The sequence below is a fragment of the Propithecus coquereli genome, unplaced genomic scaffold (assembly GCF_000956105.1).
Source record: "Propithecus coquereli isolate 6110/MARCELLA unplaced genomic scaffold, Pcoq_1.0 Scaffold557, whole genome shotgun sequence".
Classification (NCBI taxonomy): Eukaryota; Metazoa; Chordata; class Mammalia; order Primates; family Indriidae; genus Propithecus; species Propithecus coquereli.
This window is the reverse complement of record NW_012151474.1, coordinates 1,283,677-1,295,586: the sequence shown is the minus strand read 5'-3', so window position 1 is coordinate 1,295,586 and position 11,910 is coordinate 1,283,677. Positions and strand designations below refer to the sequence as shown.

Here is an 11,910-nt window from a genome sequence, read left to right as displayed (position 1 = left end):
TTGGGCCTGCGCGCGGCGGGCGCGTCCTCGGGCGCGCGGCGGCCGGAGCAGTAGAGGCGCTTGTGCACGTAGTAGTTGTTGACGTTGCTAAAGGTGATCTCGCACTCGAAGCACGTGGCGCCCTTGGGGGCCCCCGCGAAGAGGCCGGCCTGCGCACCCCCAGCGCCCTGCTGCAGCCGGTTGTGCACCAGCTCGGACATCTTGGCCAGGATCTCCGAGGCTGGGGGCGCCCCGCCAGCGTCAGTGCCAAACACATATTGCGGCAGGAAGAGGGCCCCGGCCAGCCCCAGCTCCCCCGGCACTGGGCTGGAGCCCGGCGTGGGGCTGGACAGCTCGGCCTTCACCCTGGCCGGGGCGGGGCTTCGCGGCGACGGTGTCCTTGATGGGGCCTGGGGCCCTGGCTCGCCAGGGGCGCGGGCCACCTCCGGCTCTTCCGCAGCCTCCACCTTGATGCTCCTGGGGGCTGCTGGGGACTCGCTGCTGCCCCCATTCTGGGGGACCACTCCGTTGGTGGCCTCGGCCACGGCCTTCCTGTCCAGTCCTGGCGATAGGCTGGGCGCCAGGCCCAGGTCAGCGGAGGCCAGCGGGCTGTGCAGGGCCGGGTGCTGCTGGAAGCTGGCCAGACTGTCTGCAGGGAGACCACAGGGGCCCGCTTCAGGCCTGGGGCAGGACCTGGCTGGGCCAGAGCTGGAGGGGTGACCCCAGCAGCTGGTTTAGGGCCAAGGCTGAAATGGGCCCCCACCTGCCTTGTTGGAAAGCCCCTCCCTCCCCGCTCCTCGGGGACCCAAGAGGCAGCAGTGGCCTCAGCCAGGCTGCTCACCTGGGGGCAGCTTGGCAGCGGGGTGTCCGGCCCCTGGCGAGTAGATCTCACCCTTAGAACCAGGCTGGCAGACCATGTGGTTGGTGACCAGGTGGCTGTAGAGGATGTCCCTTGTGGTGGAGATGAAGCCACAGCTGTGACAAACACCTGCGGGCCACGCGGTGGTCAGGGCCCTGGGGCCAAGGGCGCGGCCCACAGACCCCTCGGCCGGCCGCCTACCTACCGCTCAGCGTGTCCGTGTGCACCTTGAGGTGCCGCTCGCAGTTGGCCTTGGTGGTGAAGGCCGACAGGCAGATCAGGCACACGAACGGCCGCTCCCCTAGAACAGGCGCTAGTGAGGGCCGGGGCCGCCAGCCTGGCCTGTCTGGGCTCCCGCGACCCGGAAGGCGGGTGCTGGCCCCAGGGCCTTGATCTGTGAGGAGGCTCCTTAAACTCCGCCTCTTGTCTCTCGGGTTAGCAGCCAGAGCCCAGCCCTGAGCTGGCCATCAGACAGCGGCGTGGGCCGTCTGCTCTGGGACCTCGTGGGAGGACCACACAAGGCATGTGCGGCACCTTGGTCCTCCTGGGCAGGGCGTGGCATTTGCACCCGGGTGCGCAGGGCCAGTGGGAGGTCCACCAGTGACGGTGGTTGGGGCGGGGGCGCGGGGAGGGACTCACCGCTGTGACTGCGCATGTGGATCTCCAGGGAGCTGGCGCTGGGGCAGCTTTTGCGGCACTGCGGAAAGGGGCAGACGCGCTCGTTGGGGTAGGTCTCCTTGGGTTTCTCGTCCGCGGCCGCCGCGGCCGGGGAGCCGACGCTCTGGCGGCTGGCGCAGTAGTAGAGGAGGTGGGCTTGGAGGTTGCGTTCGCTCCGGTACCAGATGCCGCAGTCCTTGCAGGGGAAGACGTCCTCTGCGGGTGCGAGAGGTGGGCGCGGCTGAGGGGGCACCGGTGGTGGTGGGGGACAGCCTGCCAGCCCGGGTGAGGCCGAAGCCTCCGGCAGAGTGAGGGCCTCGCCCTAACCGACCCTGCGTGCTGCCCGGCCGTGACTGTGCCGCCCCCTCAACTGTCCTCTGATGGCTCCTGCCCCCTCCCGGGGACCTCTGCATGGAGTGGGGCCTCTGAGTGGCCTCCCAAGGGCCCTTCCACCAGCGGGCCCTGTGAGGAGGGGGCCTCAGCGGCCCGAGCAAGGACTGTGGACCTGCTCGTGGACCCCACCGGGGTGGGGTCACCGTGTACAGGCTAGGGCGGTGGGCGTGTGCACCTGAGGGAGCTGGCAGGGCACGGAAGAGGTGTGTGTGCAGGCGTGTCACAGGTGTATGGGGTGACGGGCTGCACGGGGAACCCGAGTGCACGGTCCCTGTGTGCTCAGCCACTGGATGGCAGAGCGTGGCCTTGGGGGTGGCAAGGCCCAGACGCCCTCCGCCCCGCACCCCCACACACCTGGGCGGCTCTGTGTCAGTTACCAACTGACTGTCAAATGTGGGGGATTTGCCCCAAGTTTGCCCCAAACAGGCTGCTTGTGACTTTTCGGAGTTTTGGGGGCGTGGACGGTTTGGTGTGGTTTCGCCAGCTGGGGAAGACCTTCTGACAGGCGCGAGCAGGTCTCTGTTCTGTGTTTTTAAGGCAGATTTTAAGGAATGTCCTGCTTGTGCCGCCCCAGACCCCCCCAGTGCCCTTGGCTGAGGACAGGGAGGGCGGGTTCTGCCCGGCCTCGACCTTGGTGTGGAACCGGGGCCTGGGATTCCTTATCTGGCTCTTAAGCCGGGGTGTTTCGAGAGCCGTCAGTGTCTGGTTTCTGCCTCGGCGAGTTCGTGCCTGTTTCTCACCCGCTTCTCTGATGTGCGCCTGGAGTCTGGCTGTCAGAGGTGGTCCTCTCCGGACCCCCTTCCCCGCACGGCCAGTGTTCCCCCTTTTCCTCTTTTAAGGAACTTAAGTCCTGTGTACTGGGCGGCCTTTTCCTCCCCTGCAGTTTTTCTGGTGATTTTTCTGACTCAGACCTCCTCCCTATTGTATCATTCGGTTCTGTTTTTTGAGTTCCCTTTTATCAGGGGCCCCCGGCAGTTCTGTGCTCTCTGCTGAGGCCCTGAGCTGGGACCCAGGATCCTTTGTTTTGGTGTCTGCAAGGTCGTTGCTGGGAGCTGTGCTGCTGGCTGGGATGTGGGGAGGGGGCCGTGAACTCGGCTGGGCGGTCACCCCCCGACCACTGTCCTGTCCTGGGTGGTGCAGCTTGGGTGACCTGCACCTGGGCCTCTCACAGTGGGAGACAGGCCCAGGATGGCGGGGTCCCCAGCATTAAGCCAGGTCTGACTGGGGCTGGGTGCCAGGGCACCCGCTGGGCAGGGGCCGGGCCTGTCGTCGGCTGTGGAAGAGCCAGGCCAGGATGTGGACGCGTAAACACAACGGCCAGCTCGCTGCGGCCTCTCCAGTGAAAGGTTCCTGGGACGGCTGCCTGGGGATGGGGCACTGACGGGGACCCTGGACCCCAGAGGAGGAAACTGAGGCCCGAGGGGCTGAGCCGGGGCCACGGCTGCCCATCGCAGCAGCCAGTGGGAAAGGAGGCGCGGAGGACCCGGGGCCCTCCCTAGCACGCGGTCCCCGGGGAGCCTCCTCGTCACTGGGCGGCTGCTGCCATGGAAACCGCCACGCTGCCAAGCCCGGTGGTCGTTCTCAGCCCCAGCCTTGCCACTGCCTGGACGAGGCAGACCCCAGCCGCCCCTCCTTGGCCCCTCTTGTCCCACTGCTCTCTGTCCCTGTGGACGCACCCCTCCCCCACCCCAGTGTCCACAGCCCCCGTGGAGCTGGGCCCCCCTGAAGTGCGTTCCCCGCCCCACCAGCCCCTCGGCCGCCTCAGCTTGGTGGCCGCCCGGAGCCTGGCAGGGGTAGGTCTGTATGGGTCGTTAGCCTGTGGACAGCACTGCAGCCCTGTGCCCAGGGCGGGGACACCCGGGGACACAGTGGCACACTCACTGTTGACGACGGCCGTGGCCAGGATGGACGCCATCCCGGCCTGCTGGGGCAGGAGCTGGATGTCGCTGTGCGCGGGGGCTGGGCACGCGGGCTCTGCCGGCTCCTTCTTCACGGGGTGGCTGGGGATGCCGCAGGGCTCGGTGGTGAGGAGCACACTCAGGAGTGCACCTGCGGGCACCGGCTTGGTGACCCTGCACCAGAGGGCGTCATCTGCAGGGACACAGGCATCCGTGATGCTAGGACTGGCATGGCCGGCTCCCCGTGACCCTCCTGTGTCCCCCCGTCTTAAAGACAAGGGTCTTGGGGCCTGAGTGGAGGCGGGGTGAAGGCCACGGCCAGGGAGCGGCTACACCCCACACCCAGGTCCACAGCTGTGGCTGGCCGGCTGCCATTTTGCCACCCTGGGGGCGAGGCTGGTGGGCCCTGGGCAGGGCGCCTGGGACTGACCGTTACCTCGGCCTCCAGCCCTGCGCTCGCCCCGGTGGGAGGGCCCTGAGGGCGTTTTCCAGGACGGGCCACATGCAGGGCAGGAGGCAGAGCAACTGGGGGAGACCGTGGGCAGCCACTCGGGCCATGGGGAGAGTGCCGGCCGTGGCCGGGGGCCCGGGGGTGAGTCGGCTGCGGCTTCCGCAGCGGCCTGCAGGGGGCAGCCTCGGCCAGCGGAGCCCGGGCTGAGTGGCGGCGGCTCCGGGCGCAGCGGGCGCTGTGCTTCCCTGGGAGTGCGGAGTTGCCACCGCCCACAGGCACAGCAGCCGCCCTGCACTCAGGAGACCACTCGCTGGCAGGTGGACCCTGGCTGCGCCCAGAGGGCCTGTGGGTCACCCCAGGGGCAGCGTCGCCGCACCAGCATGGGCCCTGCAAGGGCAAGCGCTTGGCCGGAGGCTGCTGACCAGGCCGGCAGGAAAGGGGGTGCGCGCGGGCCCAAGTCCAAGTCGCGTGTGCAAACTCGCGCTGGCTGCTCGCGGCCTCTCCTCGAGGCTCTCTCTGGGTCCTCAGAGACCCCTTTGGCGGGGTGGGCGACCCCAGGTCCTCTCTGCCCACAGGCAGGGACACGGGGGCACTCGGGGCGAGGCCCTGGCCCAGGTCCCATGGAGCCCCACTCTGCACACCGCCACCCGCGAGGCAGGGAGGGTCGTTCACAGGGATGGCCCCTGCCCCCAGCGGCCTTTGCCTCCCTCAGGACGTGCGGCGGGAGGCAGCTCCCTGGCCGGGGTCCAGGACGTCCTGGCAAAACGAGCCCTGTGGCGGGTGACTGAGCACAGCCAGCTGGCACGCGGCCCTCCCAGGGACCCCCTTGCGCAGATGGCCCACGCTGGTGTCCACGTCCTCCCTCAGCCTGAGCCTGCTCGTCTGCAGGGAGGGGTCCCCCAGCCCTGACCCTAAGTCCCACGTGCTGGGAAGGCTGCACCTCAATCTCGGGGACAGTGCCCCCAGGGCGGGACTGGGACGTCCATACAGCCGAGGGGGTTGCTGCTGAGAGCCGGAAGCACCGGCCCAGTTCCTGCCCAGCCTGCAGGGCCAACTGAGGGAGGCCCCCCCCGAGGGCACCAGACAGGGCAGAAGCTCCTGAGCCTCAAGCCCATTTTCCAGATAGAGAAACAGAGGCTCTGGAAGGCGAGGGACCCACCCAAGGCCCCACGGGGGTAAGGAACACAGGTGGGCTTGAATGCCGTCCTCCAATAGTTCCTGCAGCAGCCGGGCCTCGGGGCCCTGCCGCTTCCCTGTTGTCTCCTGAGACCCCGAGAGCAGGCTGGGCCAGGCCGGGAGGAGGTGCGGGGGCCACGGTGTCCCCTCAAGGAGCAGATGTCTGGCTGGCCTAGCCTGCCCAGGGAGTCCCTCACAAGGGGATTTATGGTCTTGGGCTGTCCATCTGAGTAGAGAGTCTGCCTCGGGTTGCAGCTCCTGGGCCCAGAAGGGGACGGGTCCTGCACCTAGCCCCAGACGGGCGCCGATCAGACGCTGGGGGCAGCGGCTGTGACGGCCAAGACCCTGCTGCCCTCCCTCCCTTGGACACGCGGGCTGGTTTCCTTTAAGGGAAGAGGAGCGGGGGGCCCCCACCTTCCGGAAGGCCACGGGAGGGGCGGCGCCACGTGATACCGACCCTTCCTGTAGATCTCCGCGTTGGCTTCGGCCTGGGTCAGGGCCTGGGGCAGCGTCCTCAGCCAGCAGGCCTCATCCGCCAGCAGCAGGGTCAGGGCTGGGCTCTGGGGGCAGAACACGGGGCATCAGCCACACAGCGGGGCCTGGCCGGGGGCTTCCGTGCATGTGGGGCGCCCACGAGACAGACTCCACTGCCTGCCTGGGGCTGAGGGGGCGGGCGGCTCCCCTAAGGCTGTGGAGGCAGAAGCCCAGCAGGGAGCGGTGCCCTCCATGGTTGGGCGCCGTGTTCTTTTGGAACCTGGCCCAGAGAGGTCAAGCGGCATGGCCAAGGTCACACAGCCAGTGAGTGGTGGAGGCTGACTTCACACCCTGGTCTGTGTCCCCTCCCTGCCCACCTGCTTGGCCTGGGGGCCATGGTCCTACGTGCGTGGGCCGGAGCAGGCACAGGCTCATCCACACAGCCCGATGCCTCCAAAATGAGCTCAGAGGGCTGGGGTCGATATGGCCCCTCCCTAGAGACGGACTTCCTTGTCCCCCCCCCCCCGGGCCTGGGTGTCCTCCCCTTCCCGATGCAGGGCACGTACCACCCTGGAGGAACATCAGCCCAGGCTCTGCGGCACGCCCTCCCCACCCCGAGGCTGGCCTGGCACCCGCCCCTCCCCGTGGGCCACAGGGACTGGCGGCGTTGTGCTGGGTCCTCTCCTAGCCCCCCCAGCCTCACGGTCACCCCGGAGAGTAGGCAGTGCTTTCTGCTCCATCGCACATTGGCAGGGAAACTGAGGCACGGGGCGGGGAGAGACAGCTGGTGCCAACACCGCCTTGGGCCGTGCCGGGCTGTCCCTCAGTGGCTCAGGCTGAGAGCCTGGAAGGGAAGAGCACTCGGGCCAGGCCCTTGCGAGGCCGCCTCACCCCCGCTCCCCGTACCCTGGCCCCCAGCCTGGCAGCAGAGGAAGGGCACGTGACCTGTCCCGACACAGCCTGGTGCCGGGAGAGTGCCGGGGTGGGGCAGGGCCGTCCGCCCGGGTCAGACGTGGAGGGGACAAGGCAGAATTCTGGCCCCGCCTCACCTCCGAGGGTGGGAGTGGCTGCCGCTGCCCCGCCAGCCTCAGCCGCCTCCTAAGCCCCGGCGCCCACGCCGGGCTCTGCGCCTGCTGCCCTTGTCGTGGCCCAAACCGCGCACCAGGGTGCCGTGTCGAGCGTGCGCACGTGCGTGCTTGAGGATTGTTCTGTAAACCCACTCGCTTTTCATGCTGTACAAACAACTCCTGGTAATGAGCTACATCCTGTGTCACAACCTTTGACTGAAAAACCAGCGTCACCTGCTGTCACCTGCAAACGCTGCCTGCACAGGACGGTTTTGTGCACCCCTGTAGTGAGCAGGCGGTTGGCTGGCCGCCGCCAGAGTGCAGGTTGTCCCCACTGGGGTTCTGGGCACCCCCTGCTAGGTCTGAGCCCCTGAGCTCTCCTGGGCTTTGCCCGCGTGCGTGGGGACCGCGTGGACTGCAGAGCTAGGCGGGTGGGTCCAGTCTAGGCCTGGCCTCCCTGCTGGGACCTGGGGCAGGGCCCAGACCTGCAGCGGCCACTGCGGACCCTTGCACGCGGCAGACCCGGGGGCCCACGAGATGAGGCCTTCAGGCCGGGGACTCCTGGCAACAACTCCTGGCAAGGTCGGGGCAGCCTGGCCAGTGGAGCAGGTGGCTTCTGCGTCACCTGCCTGCAGCCACGTGGCTCAGTCACGGAACAGGTGAGCAAAGACGAGCTAGCCGGTGGCTGGGGACAGTCCCAGCACGAAGTCACTCCCAGTCATGGGTTTCTCATCTGCGAACGGTCCTGCCAGCTCCCATCTCTGTGACTGTCCTCCCAGGGCGCTGGGAGGGAGCCATGTGTGTGACGCCCACCTGGCACGTTGCCCACAGTGACGCGCACCGGCTCTGCCACCCTGGCTCTCCTCTCCCTCTGGCCTGGCAGGACGGGGGCAGGGCAGTGCCTCTGGGCTCTGTGGGGCCTGGCCCAGGGCAGCAAGTGCCAAAGTCACTTTTGGGTGGCATCTCCCCCAAAGTGCCTGCTTTGGGAAGGCTGGTGTCGGGTGGGCACCCCACTTTTCACACGCCACGGTGACTCTCAGTGGGGCAGGGGAAGGGTCCCCGCTGGCTCGGACGGGGTGTCTGCCGCGGTCACGGCTGGGGGTGGGCGGGGGCCTGGCACAGAGGTGGTGGCCGGCGACTCCCGCGTCCCTGCTGCGCCCGAGCTGGGCGGGCGGCTCTCAGCGGCGGCTGGGGCCTCCCTCCCCTCTCGGCCTTCCCGCGTCGCTAATGAATATTAATGAGCGGAGGAGGTGAAAAAATTAATCTGCCTGATCCTGCGGTGGGTGCCGCGGTAACGATGTGAAATCTAATTATTCGTCCCAATATTTCTAACCCCTCAAACTGAGACTGACAGCCTCCCGGTCGGTTTCACGCTTATCGCCCTCAGAGGCAGCGTGTTCGCAGCATGATAAAAACACGCACGACTTTGCTGACGCTGCACAACCCCGACTTTCCTGGGGAGGTTCCTGCTGGAGGGAAGGCGCCATGTTCCCGGCCGGCCCGGCGACCCAACAGCACCCGACACTTCGGGGGCACCTGCGCAGCACCTTCCCGGGGCGCGGGGTGCCGGCCATCTGTGTCCCAGGGGGGCGGGGGCCCCATCCCGCACCCACACCCAGGAGGGATGCAGGTCAGGGGCCCCGGGCTGGGAGGCCAACCACGCAGACCTTCCCGGCCACGTTCCCGTCACCCAGACACCCTGAGAGGGGGCCTGTCACCCCGTCTGTTAGGACAGGCTGTGGGGCTCCCTGCCAGTCTGCCCTTGGCCCCTTGGGACGGGGGGGACCACCCACGGCGCCCCGGGGAGAGGCTCGAGCAGCCCCCAGCCCGAAAGTGGCCCTGTGACCAGCCAGCCGCGAGCCAGCTTCTCGCCCGCGCCAGGTGGCTGGACCCCGAGGTCAGCCCACGGCCACCTGCCTGCCCGCCCCGGGAGCCGCTGCTGGCGCCCAGGCCAAGGACGCCGGGTCGGGAACCAGATGTCAGTTTCTGCTTCCCCTGTGGAGGGGCTGGCACAGCGCGGGCTGCCCGGTTATTTTATTCTCTTTCTTTGTCTTGTCCTCTTTTGCCTTTTCCAGACAGCCCCGGCACAGAAGCCCCCTCCCCGGTGCGAGGCGCGGGCCCAGGCAGGCTCCCGGCCCCCGCGTGGGCAGCAGGCGCGGGGCAGGTGCCTGTCCGTCCTGTCCCGCTCGGCCCTCCTGCTGGCGCCTGCATCCCCAGGTTTGGCGCCCGGCTGGTCAGGCGTGTCCCGGGCCTGTCAACCGCTCACTGCCCCCTGGGTTGCCCCCTGGCGGCCCCGCTTCAGCCCTGGGATAACGGGCGGCCACTGTCAGTTCTCCGGGTGCATCTGAGAACGCTCCTTGTTTCCCTAACAAAGGGGTCAGTGTCTCGATTCTGCGCGTGCGATAACCATCGGCTCCGCACCTGCACCGCATCCGCCGTGATGGCTCATCGACCCGCTGTGCGTCTCCTGAAGCTGCGGGAGGGGAGGAGGGGACCCTCTGACAGCCCTCCAGGAGCCCGGCGCCCCCGAGGTCACTGCAGGGCAGAGGGACCAGGGCAGTTTGCAGGGTCACGGCTGAGGCTACGGCAGCCGAGGTGGCTCTGATGGGCGGCCTGCCCCTCCGTCCTCCAGCCCATCCTGAGCCCCCCGGCCACCTTCAGCGGAGGCCACGGCCGGGCCTCAGCACCTCTGCCTGCCCCAGACCCTGCGAGGAGCCATTTCACAGGTGGGGACGCTGAGGCCCTCAGGGCTGGCTGCGCAGGCGGGACTAGACCCCACGTCTGTGGGATCTCCGTGGGCCTTGCTGCCCTGTCATCCGTTCATGCGCTGTGCTGTGTGGTTCGTTCCGCACGCAGCCCCTGAGGGCCACCCAGGTGCCAGGTGCTGGGGACAGGAGGGCAGAACCGGATCTCCCAGGGTGGACACCAGAGGAGGGAGGCCAGCAAGAGACGGAGGGTGGACACTGGGAGGAAAGTGACAGAGAAATAGGGACGGGTGGAGACAGGCATGAGGCTGGGGGGACAGGGACAGTAACGGGGACAGTGAGGGACGGGGACAGTGAGGGACGGGGAGGGTGAGGTCCAGTAGTGTGACTGACCTCTCTCTGCCTCGAGGGACACAACCTGGTGCCGTCCTGGCCCCACAGGCAGGGAGATGCTGGGACCCGACAGGTGGCCCGTCTGTTCTGGCTCAGGGGGCCGGACCCGAGAAGCAGAGTCTTCTCCCAGCCCTGAGCTGGGTCTTTCTGGGGTGTTGGGAGGGGGTCCCAGGACCCGTCAAGCCCCCGGAGCCTCCCAGACCCTGGAGCACATTCCCAGCTCCTACCACCTCAGGCAGGGAAACTGAGGCACAAGCGGCAGGGTGCCCAGAGGCCTGGCAAAGCCAGCGGCAGGCCTGGGCTGGCAGGTCTCTGTCTCCTGCCTCCCGAGTGCCCAGTGGCCTCAAGGCACCTCCGGCGGCCCTCCTCCCCGACCTGCTCCAGCCGGGGCCAGACCTGACCGTCTGCTCAGGGCCCACCCTGCGGAGCGCCGGGGTCCTGTGGCTGAACAGTGGCCCCCAGAGATGCCCACCTGGAGCCCCTGAAGGGGACCTTGTCTGCAGAAAGGGTCTTTGCGGAAGTGCTAAGTTTTGGTTCTTGAGATGACAGCCTCCTGGGTTAGGGGCCCTGAACCCAATGCCTCAGGTCCTCAGAAAGGAAGAGGAGATAGAGGGGAGGCCCCATGACAGCAGAGACAGGCTGCAGCGATGTGTCCACGAGCCAAGGACACCCTGAAGCCGGGAGCGAGGCCTGGAGCAGACCCCCCAGAGCAGGAGCAGCTCTGCCGACACCGGGTTGCCGGTGCCCCGTCCCCAGGGCTGTCAGAGGATCGGTTTTGCGTAAGACGCCAGCTCGTGGCACTCAGGGGGCCTCAGCAGGGTGGAACTGCCCCTGCCAGGGCAGGTTGACAGCGTGACTCCCCTTTCCCAGGTGGGAACAGCGAGGCTGGGGGGCGGGTGCCAGGCTCAGCTTGCCCAACGGCAGGCTCAGCGCCCTCGGGCCAGGGCTTTCGACCCCAAACGGCCAGGCAGGAAGCAACAGGGACAAAGTGACAGAAAAGCGAGGCTGTCCCCGCTGCCCCCGAGCACTGGGTGGCCTGGCCAGCACAGTGAGGTCAGCTCTGTGGCACGGTCCCCCATCCCCCCACGTGGTGGGGAAGAGGTTGGGGACGGGCAGACCACTCGGAAACATGCGCAGGCCAGGAGGGCAGGGGGCGGGGCAACCCGTCCCCGTCTGTAAAGCAGCAGCACAGCCAGGCCGGGGTCCCTGAAGTCACTGGACAGTGGGCGTGGTGAGCACCTGGGGGCAGGCCTGCCTGAGGACCCTGTCCTGTTAGAATTATTGCCCGTGGGAAACAGACCTCTGTGGAGACGACAGTGGGAGGGACCTGCTCAGCCCCCCCAGCCCAGCCAAGAGGCCCGGGCCAGGGCTAGTCCACTGTGAGGCTGGGCTCTGCACGGTGATGGCCCCTGCATGGCCAGGAAGGGCAGCTTGGACCCTGTGATGCCTCCAGGGCACCTTGCTCCATGCCAGGTGTGCGAGCCTCAGGCCATAAAAGCCCCCCAGGGCCGCTTCTACACTGATTCGTGGGCAAAGACTTGACTGAGGCCATGTGGTGGGTGGGGGCAGGGTGGCCCCATTTAAGCCTCTTGGGCAGAGACTTGTGCTCCTGGACCCACTGCCCCACTTGGCAGCCACGGGGCCCATCAGTGGTCTCACTATTGTTGAAGTGGCCTCGTGGCTCAACTGAGTGAGCCACAAGGGAGCTGGACAGGAGGACAGGCGGAGCAGGCCCAGGCCAGGCCGGGGTGAGAATCAACTCATGTGCTCATCAGTCCATTCACCCGCCATCCATCCATCTACCCATTTATCCATCCATCTACCCATCCACTCACCTATCCACCCATCTACCCATCCA

The 11,910-nt window shown here is 67.7% G+C and overlaps 1 protein-coding gene across 1 annotated transcript in view; it reads right to left on the bottom strand.

Annotated features, from left to right (window-relative positions):
• The window catches only part of ZFPM1 (zinc finger protein, FOG family member 1), a 70,601-nt gene that overhangs the window by 1,208 nt on the left and 57,483 nt on the right, over window positions 1–11,910 (bottom strand). Inside the window, exons 17-22 of the mRNA XM_012657662.1 lie at window positions 5,871–5,973; window positions 3,770–3,979; window positions 1,478–1,711; window positions 1,044–1,139; window positions 821–967; window positions 7–628 (exon numbers count right to left, since the gene is read on the bottom strand). Coding sequence (XP_012513116.1) covers window positions 7–628; window positions 821–967; window positions 1,044–1,139; window positions 1,478–1,711; window positions 3,770–3,979; window positions 5,871–5,973 — 1,412 coding nt within the window. The remainder of the gene's footprint in view (window positions 1–6; window positions 629–820; window positions 968–1,043; window positions 1,140–1,477; window positions 1,712–3,769; window positions 3,980–5,870; window positions 5,974–11,910) is intronic.